This window comes from Chlamydotis macqueenii, chromosome 8 (assembly GCF_036417535.1).
Source record: "Chlamydotis macqueenii isolate bChlMac1 chromosome 8, bChlMac1.mat, whole genome shotgun sequence".
NCBI classification, from domain to species: domain Eukaryota; kingdom Metazoa; phylum Chordata; class Aves; order Otidiformes; family Otididae; genus Chlamydotis; species Chlamydotis macqueenii.
In genome coordinates, this window is record NC_141563.1 from 20,020,895 (window position 1) to 20,046,871 (window position 25,977).

General features: G+C 40.8%; 1 protein-coding gene across 3 annotated transcripts in view; it reads left to right on the forward strand.

Moving 5' to 3' along the window:
• Positions 1 to 4,293: 4,293 nt before the first annotated feature.
• The window catches only part of TGFBR3 (transforming growth factor beta receptor 3), a 118,830-nt gene continuing 97,146 nt past the window's right edge, over positions 4,294 to 25,977 (forward strand). For 2 of the 3 annotated variants that reach the window (XM_086754122.1, XM_086754124.1), the window contains exons 1-2: positions 4,294 to 4,486; positions 18,778 to 18,953. In XM_086754122.1, the coding sequence (XP_086610248.1) occupies positions 18,893 to 18,953 (61 nt within the window). In that variant the 5' untranslated portion in view covers positions 4,294 to 4,486; positions 18,778 to 18,892. Of the gene's footprint in view, positions 4,487 to 7,140; positions 7,253 to 18,777; positions 18,954 to 25,977 lie in introns of all 3 variants that reach the window. The other variant, XM_086754123.1, reaches the window with a different exon arrangement.

The window sequence follows — 25,977 nt, forward strand, 5'->3', positions numbered from 1 at the left end:
ACTTAAAAGCAAACAGTCAAACAGTTCTTAGAATAGTGTGGTCCTTCCTATCTTGGATTTTTTTTTTTTAATGCTATAGCAGCTGGGACAATCTTTTAGCCTTAAAAAGATTCTACACACTGCATAAAGTAAGAGAGAGTTTTGTGAGAATTAGTCCTTACTAATGTCTTGAGAATAATTTTTGTGACATTGAAATACTTTATGACAAGAAAACATTTTCATACTAAGTTGCTCATTTGTGGAAGTCTGCTTTCAGGATTAGAATCTCCAAGTCAATTTTGTGGACCTATTGTACCTGCCATTTCTTTTGGTGGGTGAAATACTTTAAAATAGTGTTATAAATAGGCAAGTGATCATCAGATGCCTACATCCTGCAGCAACTATTTAAAGCCCACTTGTAATTCTGGCAGTGGATTCATCATGAGAATATGTTCATTAGCAAGAAGTATATTCAGTGCCATAGCATACATTCTGTGTTTCTTAACCCTGTGGAAATTAGCCAGGCAATAATGTTTTGTTTTTTTTTTTTTTATATGGTAAGGTTTTGAGAACAAGTGAACTCTAATTCTGTTGTTAAACTCCAACGTATTAAAAAATGTTACTTTAGGTGAAATTTGATTTCACAGGAAGTTGGACACTGTGGCTTTGGTTCAATAAATCAGCACTGATTAACTACAATAACATTTTATGATCTTCAGTCGTGTCTGCTTAAAATTATGTGCTTGAAGGTATTTGTTGAATCAGTGGTAAATGTGCTAAGCTGAGCTCCTTGCTCAGTATCCAGTATGCTGAGCACTCAAGAACCTGGCTGATGCTAAGGCTGCAAGGCTCATGTAAACCCAGAGTAACATGGGATGTCTGTACCTTATAACAGAGTGTGATGTGAAGACCTTTGGCTTAGGGCTAACAAAAGTTGGTATATATATGCTGTTTATTACTGTAAAGATCTAAAATAATATGATGAAAGGCTGAGAGAGTTGGGGTTGTTCAGCCTGGAGAAAAGGAGGCTCCAGGGAGACCTTATAATGGCCTTCCAGTACCTAAAGGGGGGCCTACAGGAAAGGTGGGGAGAAACTCTTCAGCAAGACCTGTTGTGATAGGATGAGGGGTAATGGTTTTAAAATAAAGAAAGGTAGATTCAGACTGGATGTAAGGAGAAAACTTTTTGCAGTGAGGGTGGTGAAGCACTGGAAGAGGTTCCCTGGAAACATTCAAGGCCAGGTTGGACGGGGCTCTGAGCAAGCTGATCTGGCTGGAGATGTCCCTGCTCCTTGCAGGAGGGTTGGACTGGATGGCCTTTAAAGGTCCACTCCAACCCAAACTATTCCACAATTCTATTAATATAGAATGGTATCGAAACTGATAAGCTCTATTGCTAGGAATTATTAGTTAGTTCAGGTTGAAAGCCTGACTTATGGACTTATATTGCTTCTGGCTTGGGTGATGTGAACTTAGCTGACTCTTCAGCCTGAGTTAGAGCTTTATGACCATAATGTGAAGTTAGTAATTGAAGCTGGCCCTTAATTTTGTATGAATAGAAAATGAGTAGTTGTTATCCACCGAAGTATCCCTACTGAATTCCATGGGCCTGTGCAAATCAATGTGTTGGTGCTAATGCTAACGATGCAGAATTGATGCTGTCTAAACAAACAAACAAACAACAAAAAAAAAAGGAGAGAAAAGAGAAATTAAAACTGCCAAGTGATGTTAATAGTTTTAAGCTGGTGCATAGTTTTTAAGATAAGAATTTACATTTACTTATGCTTAATTCTGTAGCACTCTGAAAACCTCTTAACCTCTTGCAGAAGTGAACTGTCACAGCTTTCATACATCTTAGTGAGGAGAACAGATTACATTGCTGGACTGGGCCAATTCGCGCAAAGTGAAATAATCCTGCACTGGACAAGAAGTTAATCACTGGATCAGCAAATACTTAAAAAGTAAGTAAAAATGTAAATTTTTTTATATAATTGTGTTCTGCAGCTGCAAAGACTGAACATTACAGCTAAGATTACAGGAATTTTCCTTGTTTTTCCTTGTTTTCAATAGGAAATCAGATGTTTTCTGTTTATTCTGCCATGAAATGTAAAAAAAAAAAAAAAAAAAAAAGGATTGCCAAAGCCAACTGTATATCATTATGTTCCTGGGTGAGCCAACCCATGCAAATTGTACTTTTATGTGGCAATTTGTCACGTCTTCAGTCCTTGAACTTCATATACATCAACTCTCATCTGAGTTACATATTAGTTTATAACTAAAAATCGGTGTTGAGCATGTCTTGGAAAGTCTTAATCTTTTTCAGACACTAGGGGAAGCAGTGTAAAGTCTGCACTGTGGTCAAGGATGCTCAATATCTAACAGAGCTGGCTCCAAGAACAAGAATCAGTTCTTAACCAACATCAGTGACAATAGTGAAAATAATTTGGCTGTGGTCAGACCTGTGTACAAAGATCTCGATTTTGCCAAGACTTGTGCACATATTTGACTTCACACACTTGAAGAGCTCTCATGGCTGCTCATTTGAGTGAACCTAATCTGTTTAATTTAATCTTTGTGGGACTGGGACCTAAATGAGTATTTAAAATAAAAATAATTGGTTTGCTTAAGTTTCAATCCCAATTTTAATCAGCGCTCTGGAATTTCAGCTAGCAGAAATATAGTAGACACACAATATGTATTGAAATACATACATTGCATTTAGTGCTGTAGAATATTAATTTTATTCTTTGTTGAAGGGACTTCCCCCACCTCCACATCTCTATTGCAAAGATTTTGCATCCTACATAGAGACTGAGAGTGTTAAGAGAGGAGTATGTCATGCTCCAACATGAGCAACTTTTCAAAGACTAAAAATAAATCAAAAATTGTGTAAGTGGGCTTAGGCTGCCAACAACCAGTCTAAGCTTGTACTTTACTTGTTTCTGCAGGTTTTATAAGCCTGTTCACTGAAATATTTGATGTAGACCAAGGCTTATTATAGCAACCTTTGATTTACTTGCTAGAGGTCTCTCATATACAGATAATGTGGAAGTTTTGAGGCCTAGTCCTTGGGGTGCTCAGCACTTCCCAGGACCCAGCCCTTTACGGATGTGCGTGCAGCAGAACTGTACAAAGTAAGACTTGTCCAAATAGGTAGAGATCAAAACTGAGTGTAAGTGGCAATGGATTATTCTAGGTTGCAAACTGGTATTTCAAGAGTGGCTAAATTGTGTCTGAACTCTCTTAACACACTACTTGGGCAGGTGTAAGAACTCAGCATTGATGACAGGACAAACAGGCCTGATTGTTAATGAACTATAAAAAAAAATGCTCCCCCCCATAAGAAGGCAGATTAAACTAGTGAAATTTTGTTGAAACATTCTGAAACTCCTCTGCATTTCTCTATATGTCTGCACAGTCTCCATGCCTATACAGGAATATTTGCTTATTTGGACAATAGCAGGATTAGGGCTCAATTTTGTGATGGGAGCTCTTAAAGGGACGCGGCCAGGAGAGCAGCACGGCCCCGCTCGCGCCGCCTGTGCCAGGCCGCCGTTCCGCGCTGGCCCTGGCTGAAGGGGAGGCTGTTGCCCAGCTGGGCTGCGGGGGACAGGCCTCACCCGCCATGCAGCGCCCTAACGATAGCTTACTCCACAATCCCATAGTCCTGGCATTGTTGGAATTGGAGTTTTGGCAAACTTAACAGCACATTCTGTACTGAAGAACTTTTTCTGTTTTTTTTTTTTTTTTTTTCTTTCTCTCAGAAAGTAATAAACCCGCAATGATCCGGGCTGCGGTGCTCGGTGCATACACTGTGTCAGCTGTGTGCTGCTGGCTGAAGCTCGTTCGGGCCCGGGCTTTCCGATGATATTCACCGCTGTTCGCAGACGGCGGGCGGGGGTGGCCGCGCTGGGGACCGGCCCCGTCCCTGCTCCGTCCGGCCGCTCTCCCCGGGCAGCGGCCGCGGCGGAGGCAGAGCCGGGCCCGGTGCGTTACACGGGTGCTGAGGTTACAGCTCGCACCGCACCTCGTGTTCCGCACCCGGTCTGGCGTACAGCCCAACCCGCGACCCAGCGCCTTCGCGCGCTCCTTAACGCAAACAACCGACAGCTGTAGCACGGCTCCAGGTGCCGAGCGGGAACGCGCCGGGCCCGGGCCGCGCGCTCCGGCGGGGCGGAGGCGGGAGCGGGCTCCGTCACGGCGCTGTCCCCGCCCCGCGCCCAATGGCGGCGCGGCGCCGCCTGCCCGCCCCGCCCCGCGCGCGGCGCTGCCCCGCCATGGGGTTACTCGCGGGCTGGGGGCCGGGCAGGCGGCTGCGCGCCTCCTCCTCCGCCTGCTCCCGCGCACCGCGGGCCGTAGTGGCCGGCGCTGGGCGGCCTCGGCGAGGGCTGCCCTCCGTCCCGTCCTCTCCCGTCCCGGCCGGCCGGCGCCGCGGTGTCCATGGCGTAGCTGCGCCCGCTGCGCGCCTGCCCCCCGCGGGACGCGGCGTGGACAGACCTGCTGCCAGGTAAGTGCGGTGGCCGCCACCCCAGCTCCGTCGGCGAGCGGCCCGGGACGGGCGGAGGCGCCGGGCGCCCCGCAGGGATGCGGCGGGTACGGGGTGTGATCCCCGCGGGATGTCACCCTGGGTACGGCTGAGTGGGGGCAGTGGCCGGTGCCGGGAGGGTCCCCGGAGGGGGCCGCCGGCCTCCGCGGAGCTCCCAAGCTGAGGGGTGCGGGACCTGTGAGGGGCGGGACGGGCGGGGTCCGCGCGTGGGCAGCCAGGGCCGCTGGAAGCGGTTCATCCCTCCGGGCCGTGCGGGCTCCGCGTGGGAGCTCAGCGGAGAGCGGCGGAGCGGGCTTCTGGCCGGCGGCAGCTACAGGTGTCCCGGCGGCCTCCTGTGTGTCAGGCCGGTCGGTGCGCGCTGCTCACCGCACGGAGTGAAATCCGGGGGGGGGGATGCGAACGCCACCCTGCAAACCGGGGCGATGGTAGCGTCGTGAGGCCGGCTGGGAGCGCGGTGGGCGTGAGGGCAGTGCGGGGGCCGGTGTCATGGCACTTCGTTAGAGTTTCATGAGGAGCTGTTGACCTGCGGGATTTGCCGTTCCGTGTTTTGCGGGGGATGTCCTGGAGTCGATTCACTGCAGCCTTCCGCGTACACCTCTCCTGGCATTAACAGTAACATCCCATTAAAGTTAAGTGTAGAATCAGTAACTTCTGTACTTTCCCCAGTTTCAGATGCACTTGTAATTCCAAAGTTATTGTCACTGAAGTCAAACAGTGTGGGAGATGATACTTCTTGTCCTTTTCAAAAGAAAGGACTTCAGGTATAGCTGCGTGTGTGGTTACTCCTTTTCCACTTGCTGTGGATGTAACCAGGTGTTAATCTACTTATCTCAGTTCTATTAAGCTGTAGCTGGTATAATTTTATGGCCGTCATTTATTATGGTCTTCTCAAACATACGATCATCAGCACAGTTCAGTTTTAACAGCAGCCCCTCGATAGGGTTTGTAATCTGTTAGAGAGACTTGGATGAACCGGTGCCTTGATTTTATTCTAAGAAATACATTGTCTTGATTGGGTCTGTATTTATACCAAACTAAGTATTTATTTACGTTTTTTTTTTTTTGGATGAGGCCAAAGAGGCTGATACAAGACCTCCTTTGGGAAGAAAACCGAAAAAGAGAGCGAGCTGTCTGCTCTCTAATTGTGGGATCAGTTAGGTTCAGCTCACAGTGACCTACTGCTGTTGTAGTCTCACACGCGGAAGACTTTAAAACTACATGTAAATACAACTTCTTCCAAAGACAGAATCTATTTGTTTATTGCTTCTTGCTAGGAATACTTTATTTTTCTTGCAGTCCACACTTTTTTTTTTTTTTTTTTTTTACCGTGGATGCCACGGACGACATGAGTTGGTAGCTGGGTTTTAATTGGCACTGCCCAGGTGTTGGGTCAAAGTATTTCCAACAAGAGTGTTGGCAAAATGTTAATGGAAGATGCTTATTCCTCCGATTTAACCCATGAAAGTTTACAGGGCTTAAATTCTAGCTGAGGAGGAGGTGCTCTTCTTAGGACATAGACCTGGGCCGACACCAACTGCTGCAGCCGGTGCTCGGCGTTCCCAGCTAGCTGGGGGAGGAAGGGAGGGACGGGCGTTGGATGGGGGGCAGGTTGTTGGCTTCCTTCGGTGAAGAGTCCTTTACTCTGAAACTTGCTTCCCCCAATTGTTTGCTATAGTCCAACCTTGTTAAGTTTAAAGTGACACTTCAAATTTTCCCTCTTCTACCATGCTTTCTCCCTCTGGGGAGGTCTTGTTTGGTCACTGATTCTGATGCACGTTTTGTGTGTCCAGAGCCTCATCTAGTCAGAGTACATAAACAATGTCTACTGTGGATGTGGCTTGTTTTACAAAGTAAGTTTAAACTTCTTTTTTTTTCTCTGGCATGCAAAACATCTTTTAACACCCCAGCATCTTGATGCCTACCTCTAGGAACAGTGCTTTGGAGTTGCTGAACCAGCAGGGGGAACACAGAACTTTCTGTCTCTGAAGTCTCTCTTCCTGCTGCAGTTGCAATTTGTTGAAACTTTGGGCCTATACTTTTGATATTATTTCTTTAGAAGAGGAATGTCAATTTACTTGGAAAAAAACCCCACAACCATACATTGGAATAAATGCATTATTTTTGAATGCTTGCTTATTAGTTTGCTCTAGCAGGCGCGTCTCCTGCTCTTCTGAATGACATTTTTGTCGTATTAGCCAGAACTGAACTTGAAAAAACATTAGAGGTTTATTTAAGTGAAATTTTTCTTTGAAGATGTTTGAGGTGAACTAATTAATCCCCAGAAATTATATTTTGAGTAATCTGGAAAAGTTCTAGATAATGAACTAGGCAAAGTATTTTCACAGTAAAACTATTACTGTATTACGTTTATGAATGTATATAGAAATCCTGAGAGCTAAAGTAGAGTTGCAAAAAAAGTTGTATTCTCACAAGAAACTATTCCTAGTATTTCGGGTTTCCAGAAGAGAGAATATTTTTAGATATTCTCTTAGGTTTTAAGAAGTCATTACAAGCTTATTTTTGTAAAGGTCAACTGATGCTCCTAGTACAGATCAATAGTGAGTTTTCTTTTTGGCCTGTACTGGCGTAACAATTGATTACATCTTTTGTGCCAGGAATATGGAATGTAAAGGCTTTTGCCAGAGAAGGTTGTCTGGATGACTTGCATTGATCCGTATTGCTTCCTAGCCCGTGATGCCTGATGCAGCCAAATGGCAAATACCTAAGGTATGGGTATACAAACAGATTGCTGAACGCTAAGTGAAGAATGGGAATTTGCAGCATGTCAGCTATTCCCCAGCAAGAGCCAGGGAACAGGCTCTTACCCTGCAGTAAATGTGAGATATCTTGCTGCTTGTACTTGGGGTTAAGCTATCTTTCACTGATGGTGGGGTAAAAACAAGCCTGGGAGCGTTTGCCACAGAGCAGACCATTTTCTACTTGTGAGTGATAACAGTTGTGTATTCTCCTAGAATTAGGTCTTAGAGTATGTGGAGACAAAATATAGTTCAATTGAAATTAACAGTCCTAGGTCAGGTTTAAAGGAAGAGGTGTAAGCTGCTCTGGTTCTGGAACAGCACTGGCTGCATACTGAGGTATTAAATTAATATTAATTTTCTTCCCATTATTTCACTGACAAGGTACACGTGTATTCCAATGGCCACACATTCTTCTCTAAGAGCTTTATCTGATGTTGCCAGATACTGAAGGTACTAAAAGATGCATGTTAAGGTCCATTGATGATCTCCCTCTTCCATAGTTTTTGTGGAATCACAAAAACTTTCTCCCTTATTCAGTTCTCTGACATACTGAAATACGTAGTTTGTAAGGTCAACGTGAGATTTTTGTTTTAATGTTATTTGAAAATAGCGCTAAAGCTTTGCCTAATTTGTCTTACAATTTTTTTGTTCGGTATCTCCAATAACATTCTGTTAACATTTAAGATCTGAATTACCAAGTCTTGGGCAATTTATCTAGATCTCAGAAAATACTCTGTGCGATAGAAACTGCAAATATCTTTGCAATCACATTGCTTTTGATCTCTCATTCCACAAAATATTTGTGTATTATAAGTAGGCATTACTTCTACAGCAGTAATATTTGTGGTGATTAACAGCGGTATGCTAGTTTCTAGCCACTTCATGAATAGAAGCATGTTTTGCCATAAAAATGTACTAGCAAAGAAGTGGTGCAGTTGGAATTGCTTTATCCATAATTGTGGATTCACATTTTTATGTGCTGGCAGTTGTCCAATAAAGCAGCATTTCTTGCACTATTACAGCAACAATTAACTCTATGGTAGCCAAAATGAAACAAATTTACACATCTCTAGAAATCACTGAAAGAGTAGCTTTAAAGCTACTACTTAGTATATATCCCATATTTTTTATTTCCACTCTGGTAAAATACACTTTTTTTTTAAAGAACGTCCTTCATGTCCTAGAGTATCTAAACAGTCAGTTTTGTCAAGGTCAGTAGAGAACATTTTGTGTGTCATACTGTTGAATTGTACTCCTTACAAATAATTATGTCTGGCAAAAGGTGCTAGTTTATGATGTATTTATAATGAAATAAATAATGTTATTGAGGTAAATGTCAAAATCCATTTCATATTCACTCTGTGAATATAACTTTAGAATGAGCTATATCTGTTTATTGTTAACAAATTTAATTATATTATATTTAGCACTTTTCTTTAATAGTCTGTTTAATTTCAATACACTAGTTGACCAAGTTCAGATTCCCCCACCCCCTGCCCCCCGTTGCAACATGTTGTAAGATTTTGAGAGTCAGCTGGAAAGGGCCCCTCTTAAATGAGTTTAGTTGTGACCTTGCAAGAGACCTGTTTACATTGCAGGAGAATAGCTTATCTAGAGGTCATGGGCCTGAAACAGGTTAATTATAGAGCTAACATGTATAGGTTGTTTTTCTGCACAGAAGGCAACAGGGGCTGTGATACAGAAGGTATCATTAATGATTCTGAAACAGAATGACAGTTCACTTACACTCTGATTTCCTTTGTAAGCATAGGTATTTTCTGTTGGAAATCAGTGTAGGCTCGTTGTGTGAGTCAGGGACAATAAAAAAGTCCCAAAGTACCTAGTGAGCTTACTGTGTAGTACAGACCTGCTCAATACATGTATTTCTTTGCCAAGAAGCTGGAGATGGATTGAAGACCCATATGTCCTCTGTTGTCTTAGATTTATAGAAGTAATTTGTTGGACTATAGCCACATTTGACCAAACATGGTTGAGAACTATGGTAGTATTTTATCGCCAATGCAGTACTTTGTTTTTGACAAGATTTGAGTGAAGCAAAATTCAGTTTTGATTTACAAACCAGGTATTGCGGTATTTGAAAGGGTGGGCCTTTTCTTAGGTTCGGGCTGGTACAGTAATGGACCAAGTCACTCCTCCAGTATGTCCAGCTTGTGTTGTGTGGTGGATTAGTTCCCCCATCCAGTGTTTGAAATGACCAGTGTTTCTGAATCCTTGTAGATCTGGTGATTTGGTTCACTCCAGTGATGAGGTGTAGTGATTTCCTTCTGGCATACAAGACAAACAAATTATTTATATGAATATAAGAATTTATTATGGGTTTCCATCTCCCTAAACTTGTGTTCAAAGCTTTTTACAGTCTTCATGTATACATTTAATATAAAATAATGAAAGGCAGGAAACTCTATATGATAAAAATTATATGGGAGTATATCTCCTTTCTGAGTGGAACATGCCAGTGATGCGTATCTTGATTGAAACAGATCCTCATCACAGTGCTTGTAAATTGTAATTTTTATGAAAAAGTTTTGCCTTGACCTGAACGTGTTTCTCTGCGCAACAAATTAAATTACAGTGGCTATTTGGCAGACAAGTAGGGAGAGAGTAGATTACTCCTACACAAAGGGAAGCTCCTTTTGACTCATTCTTTTAACTGTGTGGCACTTTAAGGTCTTCCCTATTTGTGTGGGAGAAGTTTCCTATCTTATAGTTGTGCATCTGAAAATTCAGTGGCTAACAGCTAACTTTTGATAAAAGTTGTTTATCTTGTGTTCTTGTTTAGCAACCTGGAGAAATAATCTATTAATCTACCTGCTTTCTAGACCATGCCTTATTCTGGAGAGCAAAATTCAATGGACGCTTCCCCCCCGCCATGTGGTTTTGGTAATGCATACAGTTAACTTTGAAGTACCTAGTAGTTAATATTTTAACCTGTTAATGTACATCTTGTAGTATCTTATGGCCAGTGACAGTGGGCAGGGCTGATTTGTATCACCTCGTCCAATTCCCCTGTAATGGGAAACACTGGTTTTCAATCCTGTTCAATTTGCTGACTACTCCCTCCATCGCCCTGCACTGGACCTCCCCACTACGAGAGGATTGCATCCTTATATTGTGCATTTATGCTTAATGCCATAGTCTTACTTTTCATTATTGCACCTTGTGGGTTTCTCACAATTAACCCAGAGAACTTGGGGTATTTGCAGGCCATGGTTTCACACCCACTTTTCTAATTGTGTAGAGGTCACGTAAAGATTTGAAATCCAACAGATTTTTTCCTGGTAGGAAGGTTCCAGCTAGAATATTTCTAGATAACAGTTCTAAGGTTTTGTAGTTTAGTTTTGAAAGAATAGCAGCATCAAACATTCATTGACAGAATAACTTGCTGAAATCTTTTACTCTGAGTGAAGAAGCCTTGCGGAGTTGTTGGTAACTTTCCATCCTGCTGTGGCTCCTTCTCTGCAAGGAGGTGCCTTCCCTAGGGTTATATCTGTCTCGATAGGTACATTAGAGCTGTTATCTGTTTAGTTTAGGTGTGCAATTAGAAAGTGAGCCAAATAAAACTTAAGATAAATGAAATTTGTGTGAGGTTGTTGGCTGCTACTGTGTTTGTGAAGAGTAAGATAGTCCAGTGTCAGGAAATCTATTCTGTTTCCAATTAGAAGCCATAAAAAAATAAAGTAATTAGACCAAAGAAATTTAACTATGAGGAGGAAAGGCTGAAGATATTTATTTTGTGGAATTTATGATCATCTTTTTCAGCCTGAAGATTCCTATGGACTGGAAATGTTTTTGTTTCAAGGTAAACTTTTCAGAAGCAGCAAGTCACATTTGAAAAACACAAGCCTGGTTCCTGTTAGTTGTGGTGACATATTACTGGTTTGAGTTCATTAGGAACCTGAGATTTTATTTAAATGTAGATTTGAGACTCATAGATTTCTTGGGCTGCCATGAAAACTTTAACCCAGTTATGTATGTATCTTTCTAGAAGTCTGCTTTTTTCCTTCTTTTGCTACCTGAATGTTCATCAGGAAGATGGCATATAATCGTGTCACTGGTATGCCCTGGTAAGAGCAGTGAGATTTTTCATCCCTCTTCTAACTAGAAGACAGAAGCAGAACTACCTACAGTAGTGTTGTCTTTCTAGGTAGGTGTTGCGGAGGGGCTGCTGTGGCCGTGTCAAGGTCCTGTTCCGACTTTTTTACTTATGAAAGAATAGACTAACTGCAGGTTGCACAGAGAATATGTGGCTGAAGCTGGTACTAGATGGCAGATTGCTCAAGCCATTGTAGTATAAGACCTGTACAGCATCCCAACACCTTGTTTTCTCCACTCCCTATAGAGATGCTCTAATGTGGGATGTCCCCGAGGGCTCTACTTTGAAGTACAGAAGTTCTGATTTGGTACTCAAGTTACATGTACGGTGTTGGCCTTGTTAAACTTGTCTTCAGTGCCATGTGTGCTCCCTTCTGTAGAGATTCAGTAGCCTCTAGGAATTTCTGCTGTTGTCAGAAAGGAATCTGTTTCAGTCTCCTTACTGTGGAAGTCTTGTGTGCTCCTTCCACTAAAAGACTCCCGAATGCACTTCCTTCCCTTCCACCTATTGAAACCCGCCTACATCCTGCTCCTGTAAGAGGCCATTCTCTTGTTTACACTTGGTAAGCAAAATTTTGCGCCTCAGCCTATAAAGATTCAGCTGCATACCTCCCTGTGTTTGGGGGAAGGGAAGTCCTGGGAACATACAACAGAATGATTTTTATCCTGTTTCTGTAAACTTTTGTGCTACATTGTGCAATGACTTTTCAACTGAAACTTCCACAGTGTCTGGTGTCATGACTATTTTTCTGGTTTAAAATCACAGCAATTCAAGTCAGGTGATTGAAAAAAAAAATGTTGGGAAACTGAAGGAAAAGTTGTTTATTAAATAATACTGAGAATAGACACCCTCATCCAAACCAGAGCTTCATACCACCTGTGGGCAAAATATGTACCAGGTAACAAAACCAACCTTAGTAAACTGTTACTAAAAAGGTGGAATGTTTTCACATATTTTATGAACTCATTTGTGTATATTTTGTGGCTTCCTGTAATTTGGCAGGCTACATTGTAATACATTAATAAAAAAAAAAATAAATAAACAAAGTGTTAAAACAAAAGTCACATGGAATAGAGGGGCACAATTGCTAAATGGCATAAAATATCTTCCCTTGGCGCTCGTCCAGTTCCCATAGCCTTTAACTGTGACTTGTTGAAATGTCCCATTACAAGCACAGCAGCATGTGAACTGCAGGACATCAGAGTTACTTTTTCCCTGGGCTTTTGATATGTCAGGATTCTAAGTTTTATTGCTATTCATGTATTCTCTGAAAATGAAACCGCTTTGTTGTTTCTAAAACAGAATCTGTCCCCTTAATAGTTTATGAATAAGTTACTGGTTTGAGTTCTGAATGGTGGAACTTCATGCATATGCCTTGCACATAGGCATTAAAAAATACATTAAAATTTTCAATTCCACATTAATATTTGCTCACCCTATTAGTCGGCTTTCTGACCTGCACGTGTGCAAATCACGCAGAACTGACGTAGGACAAATGTCATCTAATAAAAAATAAATCTGCTAAAATGCATATTTAATAGCAGTAGGGTTATAAATAAACTCTTTCAAAAACTATTCTATTCCTAGTTTTACAGAACTGCTTGTGTAGTTAACCATTTGTGATTTTTTTTTTTTTTTAAATTAAATTGACCTTGGGTGTACTTGATTACAAATGATTGCCTTTTTTACTTATGCATGGAATGCATGTATTCATTTCATTCGCATAGGGAGCCAACATAGACAAATTGGAGAAAAAGTGGTTAAATAAGTTAAGTGGTTGCCATGCGTAAAACAAACAAACAAAAAGTGAAAAAGTTTTGGCTGTGAAGGCCTTCTTGGATGGCCTAGAAACTTGGGTTCACGTTGCTATGGCAAAACAACACAAAGGGACAGATCCTGCTGGCTTCACTCAAGTATCCCCATTCACTTCGGTGGGACTTGTGATGTGACTTAGAGGAGGAGGATTTTTGGCTCGCTTTGGTAGAGAAGTGTTTGTTAGCAGTCTTGTAGAGAGCTGTGCAACCTCTGGCAGCATGCGTGGAAAGAGGAGGGAATTGCCAGAGTCCGTGTCGATAAGGAGGAGAGGAAGTGGAAGTTATCCTTCAGGCAGTAAAGGAAAAGGTTAGACAACGAGGAGCATAGAGTTAAGGCAAGGGAAGAACTTGTATGGGAAAGGTAGGTGGTGATTAGAGAAACAGATGGTGATTATTGGGGAAAAGGCTTAAGGGAACAAAAATAAAACAGGAAAATAAAGCAATAAGAACCCAATTCAGCAATAAATGTGGCAAATTCCTATGTTATAGAAGCCTCTAATAGGAAACAGAAACACTCCCAAATCTGTGGCTATGGCCTCCTGCCGGCATATATATTGCTAGCTTGGACTGTGCAGGGAAGGTTTGAAAAAGTAGGCAAAAATAAATTTACTAGGAGAATAAAAGTGGGTAAAAATTGAAGCTGAGGAGACCACTGATCTCAAGAAGAGTAGTATGTACAGAAACAGGCTGAGGAGCAAGGTGCTCAAATGTTCTAAGACAGAGCTTAATCTGGGGGCTTATACTTGGTCATTTTCATTTGTAGTTCTTCGAGCACTTTAGAGCAGAGTCCTGTCCCCTTTTTGGAGACCAGTAAGCACGTGTGGCGATGGATACTTTCATACTGGTGGCAGAACAGCACAGAGTGTGATTTCTTGGTAACACACCATCCATAGACCACAGAGCTTTACGTCCTGGTAGCTCCTGTCAGTGAGGGCTGGGAAGTCCTTAATGGAAAGGTGTTCTTTTTAGTTTGAAGGATAGCTTTAAAAGATCCATGGAAGGTTGGAATTCTGGGGAAGACGAATAGCAGATTCTTACAAAGAAAAAATGTTTTGGTTAATGAAAGGTAAAGAGATAACAGTAGTGAACTGAAGTGATTTGTGTTTTGTGCTTTCTGCTGCCAGCTTTTTTTTTTTTGTCAGGACTAGTGGCCTTTACAACAGCAAACTTTAGTGAAAATGGCCCCAGCAGACTGTGCCTCTTAGAGTCCTTAATGGCTCTGGCTCAAGATGCCCTCTTTTGCCAAGCTTTCTTCAGCTTGTAGAGGTATAAAGCATTGGCTTGAAGACAGTATGTTTAGTAAACCCAGAGCTCTCATGTCATCATCTCTTCCTCGTTGGGATTTTTTTTGGTTATACTTTTAATACGCCCTTTCGTGACCTCAGTTACAAAAATAGCTATGCAGATATACCCCAAAGGAAAAGATGATTCTCTTGGAAATTTCTTTTGAATCTCAAATTGACTAGCAGTTGTGTTTACTTCTTGGATAAATAGTTTAGGTTCCCGATCCCTTTGCACAGCTTTCTTTTTCTTATTTCAAGGGAAATGCCCTCCCTATTCTGTGGTCTGCCTCAACTTCTCCTGGTTTGCAGGTTTCACATAGTCTTCTAGTGACAGCAGGTTTCACACTGAAGCAAAATCTGGCATGTTTTGCACCACAGCTGTATTGTTCTCACCTAGTTTCTTACTCGATTCTCTTTGGTACTTAATGTCAGATGGTCAGCCGCTTCATAGCTGACTTCCGTCACAGGTGAGGATGATCAGGTTTTCCAAAATACTGACAAATAGCCTGCTTAGATTTATTCTTGAAAAAATTACTAATAGCATTTTCATCTGTGCTTTTTGACTTTAACTGTTGCTGTGTAACTGGCAGTTTGGCTGTCATCCATCCTAAATTCATTAAACTTGCTGTCAGTTTGTCACCTTTTCACATTGTCTTTCAAGGTTTGAAATTTGCCCTCGTTTTTAAGTTTGTGAATGCATATCTTCAAGCAAGTGAGCCCTTTCTTTAGAAAGCTCTTCCTAATTTGCATTTAAGTCTCCATTATTCCCCCTTCACGAGCTGGCAGAATGGGAGTAGAAGCCTAGGGCTTTTCGATCGTATACTGTGTGCTCCGAGTTATACCTTGTAAATGTTATTGCTCAGTGGGTTGCGGTAGGAATCAAGTCACTCTTCTGTTTTTAAGTACAAACGGAAATGCATATGTATTCTCTCTCCCTTTTAAATCATCTTTTCCAAATCAAAGTAGAATAAAAACTTGGCCTGTTAATGTACTTAGATGGTCGGCACAGAATGAGATTCTGAGCTGCTCCCAGGAGCATCACTTTATCTCCAGCTTTTTCCCTGTGCTCTCTATTTCTGCACAAGTGTGTGCCTTATAAAAATGTTACTGAAGAATGAGAGGTTTGTGCTGATCTAAGTAATGTTTTGTACTTTCCCATTTAGTATATTACGGATCGTATATGCTGTAGTTGCTCTTTTTCTGGTTTCTCTTTTGTTTGTTGTTGTTGATGAAATGGTTATACATCAGTAACTCAAGATTCAGAATGCTTATTCATGGCCTGTTTGCTCATGTGATATCTTGCAGGATGTTATGATGGTCTTTTATAGCTAACACTGGCTAGAAACCCCATGATCTGCTCTATTTGATAATTTTTCTTTATGGCAGCATTTAAGAATTGAGTTAGCAACCAAATACTCTCAGTGAGTAGATTTAGGTTTCTTTTCGTCTAGAGAAATGGCAACAAATTATTTCAGCTTGACTTCCCAAGTGATGTTCAATATCCGTCATAAATTCCTTATGACCTGCTGTTTTGGCGTTAAACCTGTTTGATTTGGAATTTCATATTCAAAAACTTCTGTGTTAAAGGATTGTCCAACACGCTTGTCAACCATTTATTGTTGGCCTTAATTTACCACAAAGTTCAGTGTCCCTCATGGCTTTGAGGGTTTAGCGATATAGCCTTACAGTCTAAGGGGAAATGAGAGATATCTAGGAAGTCATTGAATGCTTCCAGTAGATTCAGGATGAATAATTTTTACAAGCCTCATAAATTGCCCAAGGAAGCAGTCATTTTCTGAGGTTTTCCTGTTTTGAGCTGTCTCTAGCATGGGTTTTGTGTGTATGTTCATCCTTCTCCAGAACTTTTTTCCTTGAAGATGAAGCCATCTTCTACAAAACGTCATGAAAGAAATCTTTAGGTAAATCATGCTTGTTTAGGATTTTAGGGTGGACTATTGCTGCTTTAGGAGGCTGCATCGTTTGACTTCCTATTAATGAGAGAATTCAGTGTCTTGTTACTTCAGTTGTGTTGTGCAGTAGTGTTGTTGTCTCACCTAACGCTTTTTTAAATGTATTGATCCTCGCAAGTGGTGGAAAGAATAGTTTGTGCCAGAGAACCTGTAAGTGATGAAACATTCAACCTCAGTAACAGTGATTTGTAGATTAATTAATATCTATTCCTAAGTTCAGAGCCAGTTTTAAAAAGGACAGTGCATGGAAGAGAACCAAAATGCAATTTTTTTTTTTTTTTTTTTTTTTTTTTTGTGGCTATGCCTGTTTTAAACATCCCAAGATAGTTTCATAGGTTCTTAATTTTTGAGGTCAAGGGTTTAGGCTAGTATGACTAGGTGTTTTCACAGATAGTGACAGTTTCATATAGTTTAATTCTGATGGAAAGGAATCTCCAGTTTGGGATATCTAATCATACATTAATTGTACGTAACTTCGTGAAAGGATACTCAGATCTTGTTTACACTGTGCAACATGATGAGTTTACTCTTGACTCTGAAAAAATACACTTCTCTTCCCCAGACTGAGTGCTAGCTAGATTACTAGGTAGTGTTACGAGAGTAACCATTTCTCTAGGAGTTTCCTTCATTCACTGCTGGTGTCTGAGAGTGCTTCTAAGCCACTGGAAGGGAGGCAATGAGGAGGTACACAGAGGAGAGAACAAGTTACAGAATTTCAGCCTAAAATACAGTGTGCCAGAAGCAAACAGGAAACAAATGCAAATGTGCTTCTTATATGGGAAGCAGAGCTTGAAAGTGAAGTGCATGAAACTCCATATTGTGATAGATATCCAGCTCGTTCCTTGCCCTGTATGTTTCTGTGTGCCCCGTAAGAGTGCGGTGTCTGGGTGCTCCCAGCAGCCTGCAGAGCCGCTCCTGGGCTCTCTTCGCACCCCAGTGGGGTCTGGGCCACCGCCGAGACCGGTCAGAGGCACTGGGAGCTGGGCACAGGGCGAAGGATCTGTTGGAGGCCGCAGTTTGGGCCTTGGGCACCGACAGGCCTTTCCTGGTGGGCAGCTGCAGCTCTCTCCATGCAGGGCAGTGCTGTCTCTGCTGAATAACCCATGGAGAAATTCTGCAAAGGAATTTCAGATTTTTTCAATGTAGCTGTAGGAGTGCTGTCAGCAGGTATCTTGCAGTGCTTTTCTAGGTGCAGGTTTTCCTTGTACAGACTTTTGGTCATGCACAGCATGGCACACGCTATGTAACAGAGCCTTTTGTCTGACCTCGTACCTCATTCCATGTTAATGTCAACAAGAACCTTTTAAAATGGTATTCATGTTGTCACGGTTTAGGTTTTGGTCCTGACTCAGCGTTTTGCTATCACTCAGCCCGGTGATGGTTGTAATTGCTCGCGTTGCTTTGTGGTGAGCGTTAGTGGTGGCTGAGGCACCGTCTGTCGTCCTCTGCTCCTGCAGGCCGCCAGTGAAGTAAAGTAGGTAAGATTCTTACTCGATTGAATATGGTACCAGTGTTTTGGTTCCTTACCTGCTTGGTCTGTACTCTCATTCTAGACATCTAGAGGGCTGAGATTAGAGTAAAAAGATAAAAAAGTAGAAGAGGATATTGTGCACCTAGTGTTTCCCCTCAAAAATCTCCAGTGTGCATTCTGGGGTCAGAATTTTCAATGTTTTTAGTGCCTGCAGGCATCATCTGTATCATCATTCATTTGTATAGCACACTTAAGTTGTTTTGCTGACTTGAAATCTCTTAAAATGAAGATTCTGAACCGCTTTTTGTATTTATATTTAGTGTCAAGTGGCCATCAAAAGTTTTCAGAATTTGTGATACTGAGAAATGATAAGTTAAATTTATCCTGTTTACCCATAAACCAACTGAAGCATATGTGAAACATTTCTCCACGGTATAATAAAGGTAGCAGCAGATAAATAAACAAGCAAGTGTTTGTGTCCCAAAGAAAGTCTGAATACTTAAAATAAACATGTCTGAGGCTAAGAGTACCATTGGCAGGCTTCAACAGGACTTCAGTATTAGCTGACAGAAAGGACTCCGGGATTTCACTTCCAAGTAGATCACAACTTGCACAATGTGTAATATGAAAGAATGACAGCTGTGAAGAAGTGCTGAAATACATGGGGTAGGGTACTAAGCTATCAGTACCTAGGGTATCTGGCAATAGAAAATGCGCTCCTCTAGTAGTCCTTTAAGAAAGGATTCAGTTTCTTTTGTTACAAGAGAGGTGTTTTGAAATATCTAGTAACGTTTCTGTAGGTTATATTTATATTAAAATGTATTTTTACTTCTTTCTGTAGGCAATTAAAAGTCTGGAAGATTTTATTTCAAAACATACCACAAATTTCAAAGGAAGTAAATCTACATGAAGAGCTACAAAGGGACTTGATTTGAGAAGATACAGTGTTTGCAAAAATGTCTTCAGGTTGTGTGACTTCAGTGTTTGCTTTGATGACTTTGTGCTTTGCAGCTGCAGGTAGGTAACATTATGTAAATCATGCATTCAGTGTAACTTTTTGTATATATTCAGAATTATTAATCAAAAATACTTTTTCATGCTGGAAAAAGGTAGGTCAGCTAAAGTTTATATTTATGTCTAGGTTTTCTATAAAACTATTGTGATCATAACTACTGGAGTGGTAATGTAAGAGACAGTGCTGTTACTATGAGAGCGTTTTCTTGCACCTGTTTTTCCCCCTTAAAATTGTTAAAGAAACTGCAGTAGTAATGTAAATTATTTTGATCACTTTTTTTTTTTTAAAGGGAATTGCATGGTGCACATATATTATAAAGAGGAAGGTTGCTATGGAAGCCTTTGGGAGTGGAAGCACGGTAGCTCTGCCAGCGTGATGCTGAGGCCAAACTATTAGCTCTGTCAGGAGGCTGGATTAATTGATTCATTACCCCGGGTGCAGGGTTGTGCTGGTGAAGCTGAGCTAGGGTGTCTCTGCAGATCTGGGCTGAAAGGGTGTACCAGCTCAGCTCAATGTTGCCTTCAAGGTCTGTAATCTGGAATTAAGTCCTAATTATTTTAATAATAACTTAATAAATCTCTGACAAAATCCCAGAAAGGTTCATAATAGGTTACAGAGTCCGTCCATCCATCCAGCCCTATTGGGATGAACCTCACTTTGGTTATTCTTGACAGTTGCCTAATCTGTTTTAAAGTTATCATGTCAATGGTGATGGCAAGGACCTTTTAGTAACAGTTGTCAGTGTTACTGGAGGTCTCATAGGTTAGGCAGATGCATTGCCATTTATGGGGATTTTTCCTGTCCCATGTTTTGTCCTAGACAGGGATTTTTAAAACGGTGTGTTGCAATAGCTTGTGACAGAGAAAGGAAAGAGTCTAGAGTTAAGTACCTAGCTGATATTGTGGCTTCTTCAAGTGCTGAAGTGATTCTTCTTGGCATGTTTGTTTGTCAAAGTTCTTCCTGTGGTTGCAAGGGGAAGCCTCTGCTTATGTGTCCAGCTTGCATACAGCGTGGGTCGTTGGAGAAGAGGCCAAGTGGATATATAGTCAGTCAAAATGAGGTAGTGGGAAAAGTGGGCAGTGGACAGATGGCTTGCTTAAATCTGATATGTCCTCACTGTGGAAAAGATGACCAGCTTTGGAAGAGACAGGGCTGAGCAATTAAATGTGTTACAATTTGGCTTCCTTTCATCCTCAGCATGGAAAATTATGTTGTTTCAAGCCCTCAGGCCTTGTGGGACTTTCTCTGGGGTTGACCTCCTGAAGGCATCCATCCAACATTAGTAACTTCGATTATTTAATAGTGCATGATACTAACATTTTGCAATAGCTTCATTACAGATGAACTTTCAGCAATACAGGGCGTGTCTGTGTGTCTGTGGCTTGAGCTGAGGATATGAATGCTGGTCTTGGCTGAGAAGAGGGATTATTTGGAGGGAATCTGAATCATTATAGATGTGTAAAAATCTACTTTAAAAAAAAGTGTAGAAAATAAAACTGTTTTAATTGATCACAACCACAATTCCATTTTGCTGCTGATGAGATTGCTTGCCTAAGAAGTCAGTTTACATCTTAATGCCAGCTTTAGTTAAAAAACACTAATTTAAAAGTGTTATAAAACATAGTACTACTATTAGAAAGTTATTCAGTGTTCAGAAACCTTAGTATGTCTGTCCCGAAGTTTGTTGTGGTTTTTTTGGTTTTACTCCCCAATTCTGTGTTTTCCTCTGGCAGCTGTTCTTGAAACAAACCCTTTAAAAAGCACTATGGCCTTGGATTTGATCAGATGCATATTCATAAGTAGAGTCATAGAATGATTTTGGCTGGAAGGGACCCTCTGGAAGTCTAGTCCAGCCCCCTTCTCAGAGCAGGGCTAGCTTCAGTTATTTCTTTCTTGGAGACCGATTGTTGCTGCTATCTGCATGGGAAGGAGATAGCTGAAGAGAGTAGAAAGGGTCACAGTTCGTTAGGGGGAGGTGAGGAAGCACTGTCGTCGTTTCTGGCTGTGCCTGTCCTGTGGGTTTTGATTTTCGTCCATGTTTTTTATTTTTGCAGTAAATTCTTAATGAGAGCAACTAGCTAGTGTCCTTTATAGAGCATCAGGAGTACAGGAAGATAAGAGCAATAAAGAACTGATGGGATCTGATGAAGGAGAGAGCGAGCGATCTCAGGCAGATATAACTACAACTGGGGAAGGACAGCTCTCTGAAGGTTATTTAGTTAGAGCTTGTGCAGTGTTTTTACTGTTAGTAGTGACCGAGTCCTGTTAACCCAAACAATTATGCTTTAAATGCAGGGAGTTTGTGGCTGTAGGTGAAATACAGGTGGGAGCAAGCAGTGGGTTCTAGTCGTGTGTGGAAAAAGCTGTGGCAGATGCCCATGAGCTGTTGTCAGCGTGATGGCCAGGGTACCGCAGGCTTGGCTCTTAGTTGCCAATATACAGAACATACCCTTTTTCAGGCTTGGACCATTGACATACTAATATAAATAACACTGAGAAGTATAAATAAAACTAAGAAGTATAAATACCATTCACTGTGTGTGCCTGTGGTGAAGCCTGGGGGAGGCAGGGGGCAGCATGCCACCTCCCTAGGGTGTTGATTTTTATATACTGAGCCTTTTTCCAGCTTACTCTTTGTTTCTGAAGTAGTGAGGCTGCTGCAGGAGAGAGCACACCTTTCTTTTGTTTGCCAGTCCTACACTGACAGCGCTATTACTGGTCTAGATTTTGTTGGTGACTTCCCAATATCTTCAGCATTGTTATCTTTTCAGATGTAAGTGATTTTTCTGGACAGAATCTGTGTTTTGTTTGTTTTCTTTTTCTTTCCACTCTTGCTTTTTAAGATACTAATGTGTTAAATGTATGTCAAAAAACCTCAGACAGCATGATGCATAGAGATGCATGTTCAAACCTGAGCCACAAAACTGTCTGTTTTTCATGCTAATAGCTTAAAGAGTACACCTCACTAACTTTGCATTGAAAATGGTCTGTATAAATATTCAAGGAATATTTACCATTTTCTTTATCTCCTCTTACTGCCTGGATGTATGTAACTAATTGCTTATCTGAATCTGATTTACTATTAGCTTGTACACAAATTTCTTGTAAGCTCATATTTGTACAGCTTTGATTGTTCACAAAAAGACTGCAAAGAAAACCTTGAATACTGCAAGATTTTTCTTCCCCATGGAAAGTCCGAGGCAGGATGGAGAGGAGAGTTGCTGGCAAACTACCTGCCTGTCTGAAGGAGTTATGTTTTTGAAGTGGGCTTGAGCTAAGGTCTGGCAACCTGCAGTAGGAACTCCACACAAACACCCAGAACTGCACACGCTACAGCCTTGGATAACCTCATAAGCAAGTCTGGCTTTGTAGTCTTGAGAGCAAAAATATTCTGTACTAATGTGGCTTAAATCAAAGGCTGAAACATTTATTTTACTTGCTGGCAAATTTGTGTAGTTGAGTGCATGATGCATGTCCTGATGAAATGTCTTGGAGGACAGCTGAAATGCATACCTGCCCTAGACCCTGAAGGTCAAACCTTCAATGAGATAGGTTCTTCCATGAAAGAATGGGAATTTTTTTTTTAAACTTGAACTTCTTTTTTTCCTTTTTCTTTCCTGCCTTACTGTTCAGCTGGAAAGAAGATGGAAGGGTGATACAGCCTGTGGATCTGCGCTGGCCGAGGGTCTCATTCCAGCCTTCTGTGGTAGAACCTCTGGTGGTGCAAATCATTCCTGCTGCCAACAAAGCAGCACAGCTGGGGCATCTAATAGCAACCAGAATTTGCCCGTGCAGTTATGTTCTCTTTCCCTCAACCCCTCTGACATTTGGTGTTGTTTGTGCCTGTCTTGTAGACACATCTTTCCTTGTGACAGTTTCATGGTTGTGGTCAGGCTGATGGAGAGACTGTAAGAATTTGATATATTGAAGAATGTACCCATTTTCTGTAATACTGAGCTTACTGGTTTATCTGCTCACATTAGGTCTGTCTCTATGGTTTTCTTTCAACAGCTCTTTATTCCCTGGTTCTTTGCTGTATTGTTACTCTAGCTTTTTTTTTCTTTCTTTCATTCTACATACTTGTTCTTGTAAGTAATCTTATGTTGTTGCAAGCATGTGCGCTTCATTTTCAATAAGGCTGTTTGCTTGTAAGCTCATGTATCTTTTGGATCTGTGCCGCCCAGATATGGTGGTGATGGGTGCCATGTTAATAAGCGAAACAACAGGAAGAAACAGGCCTTGTTGTGACATCTTTTTTTTTTTTTTAAGAGGAACTTCCCCTGACCTTGAACACTGTTTCCAAAAGCAATATAGGATCCTTCAAAGTATAATAGTGTCCTTCCACTGGAAGGTGAAGGACATGATCTAAAAAAAAAAAAAAATTCTGGGAGTCACTCACACAAATTTATTTCTGTTTTAAACAGTATTTGCTGGGTATTTCCCAGAAGCAATTAAATTGTAAACTTTATTTTTTCCTCAAATTGTTTGTTGTCAGAGGTGTGGGGGTTTTTGTTTGTTTAAATTGTGGTTAGAGGATGAGAAGCAAGGGACAGAGGCTGGCTACTGAATTATTAGAACTGAAGTAAAGCACAGACTGCTTACAACTTTTGAATGGATAGAGATTTCAGTCTCCACCTCCCTTTTCCTTCAGTTCTTTCTAACAATCAGCCAACTTCTGCCTCCCTTAGAAAACCACCCAGTGCTATCCCTGAGGTAGGTCCTCCACCTCAGCACAGCTGTTTGGTGCCCTATTCCTGTGTAAATTAAGTTTTTAACCTGGTCTTCTGTCTGTCTCTCAACCAGCTCAATTGAGTCTGCCATTTCTGTGTGGTTTATGCATAAATAGTATTTTTATCTTCCAAAACCACACAAAAATTCTAAAGAACTGTGAGTGTCAGAATACAGAGAAAGGTTATATATTTTAGAAGAGGTAGTTGTATCACAGACTTGGAATGGCCTGAACTCAGCAGGCTTCATTTTTCCTGTATCAGCAAGGCTCTGAAGCTAAAAACAGTTGAATTTCGGCAGCGGGGTTCTACACCTGTGGGGAGCAGTAGGATGTAGGTCCTGATTCAGCAAAACAGCTGAGTGTATATCTAAGTGCTTTGCTGAACCAGAGCATTTATCAGTAAACATGGCAGTCTGATTCTTTGATTAAAACTGACTCTGGATGATACCAAAGGAATTCTAAGAAATATCAAACCCATAATGCATTGTATAGATGCAGGCAAATAGGAGCATTACCGAGTGTCTCTGGAGGGAAGTACTCAACTGATGAAAACTAGTTTTGCAGAAAATTTTATGGGATGACATGGTGAATGGCATTAGTCCTGGTCTTTCTAAGGAAATCTATTGAAGGTTTTTTTTTAAAGAGAAACTTGTCATTAACAAATTCTAAGCGTCACATAATTACTATATGAATACTGTGCTAAAAATAATTCTTTTGGTTCTGAAGGGAATTGGGATTTGGAGTTTTGCTTGTAGATCTGTTAATATCCTTTCTGTTCTGTAGGCCCTTATTAACTCCTTCTTAGCTTCTCCATTTGTCAATTATCTTAAAAATAACACCAACTCTTAAACTCTTTAATAAAAAAGCAAAAAGGGCACATTTAATTAACTAAAGGTGGTATTTTTGTCTTGTCCAATGCCGAGGAGAGGTACAGAAGTTTTCTGAACTCAAGAGTCTACAGAGTAAAGTGGTAGGTACTCTAGGACATACCTAAAAAAAAATTCTTCTGACCAATATATATTTACTCTTCAATTTTTTTTTTCTATTTTGAAATTATTCTTCTATCAAAATAATTAGTATTAGCATGTTGAACCTGCTTGCCTTGCCTCTACAGAATGATAATTTTATTTTGTACTTGCTTGTTTCTTTAACTGCAAAATAATATAAATTCCTGCATTTGGAGTAAGCAGGGCATGTGTAAGCATCAAACAGCAGTTTTATCTGTTGCTGCTCAGGAAGAATGAGGCTCCAAGGGCTGTAGCAGCTCAAACCCAACATTCTTGAACGTGATCCCAGGGTGTCTCACCAAGTAATGGAGCATCTGCTATTAGCAAAACACTTGTTACTCTCACATGAAAAGTGTATTGAGTTTATGCAAGTCTTTTTCTTTTATAAGCTTTTTCCATGGAAATACATTTGCATGAATCAATGCTGCTGTTTTATCACTGATTGTGTTATAGTGTGGAGAGAATATAGGGACCCGATAAATTCCTTTCCAAAGAACAGAAATAATTTCATCCTCTGTAGCTAAATGACAATAAAAGGAACTGAAGTCCCTTAGGGTGTAAGTCATAGGAGAGATGAATTTGGAGTGAAAAAAATAATATTTTTAGGACAAAGACTCTTTACTGTGTTTCATTACCTGAAGCCATTGAGTTAAATTCCTCTTTGGTGTAAACTTGTTTTAAGTTAATGGAATTTCACCAAGGATAAATTTTGACCGCAGGTGACAAAAGCAAAGTTTTTTTTTAAATTCCGTGAAGTGCAGCTGCTTCAAGCACAGTGTGCTTTTCTTCATATTTTAAAGTGTACTTTATAAAAGATGGAGCTATTGTTCCCTTATTTGGCAGCTACTACACTGTGAGACTGACTAATAGGCAGTTAATAAAAAAGATATTTTACCTGTCAGGGATGGAAGCAACTAAACTGCAAATGTCATTACTCCCATTATTGGAAACAGTGCAAAGAAGAATTAACAAATAAAGAAATTCACAGTTAGGTAATGGAAACATCTGTAGGGTTTGTGGCTGGTTTACCTCTTCAGCAAAAAGTTTACTTTCATCTGGAAGGATTTGGTGTTTTGGTGTTTTTTGTTGTTTTCTTTTAAAATTTTTTATGAATTTACTTAATGCTGGGAGCCAAGAATGGGTGAAGAATTGATTTTGTGGTTATCTTCACTTCTCGTCCTCTTTTCTTATTCTTCACTTTCTAGATCACCAAATTTGCCTTGTGTCTGGAAAGGATGGTTGATGCAATTTATTTTGCAATTATTTTCTTTTATATTATTAATTTCCACT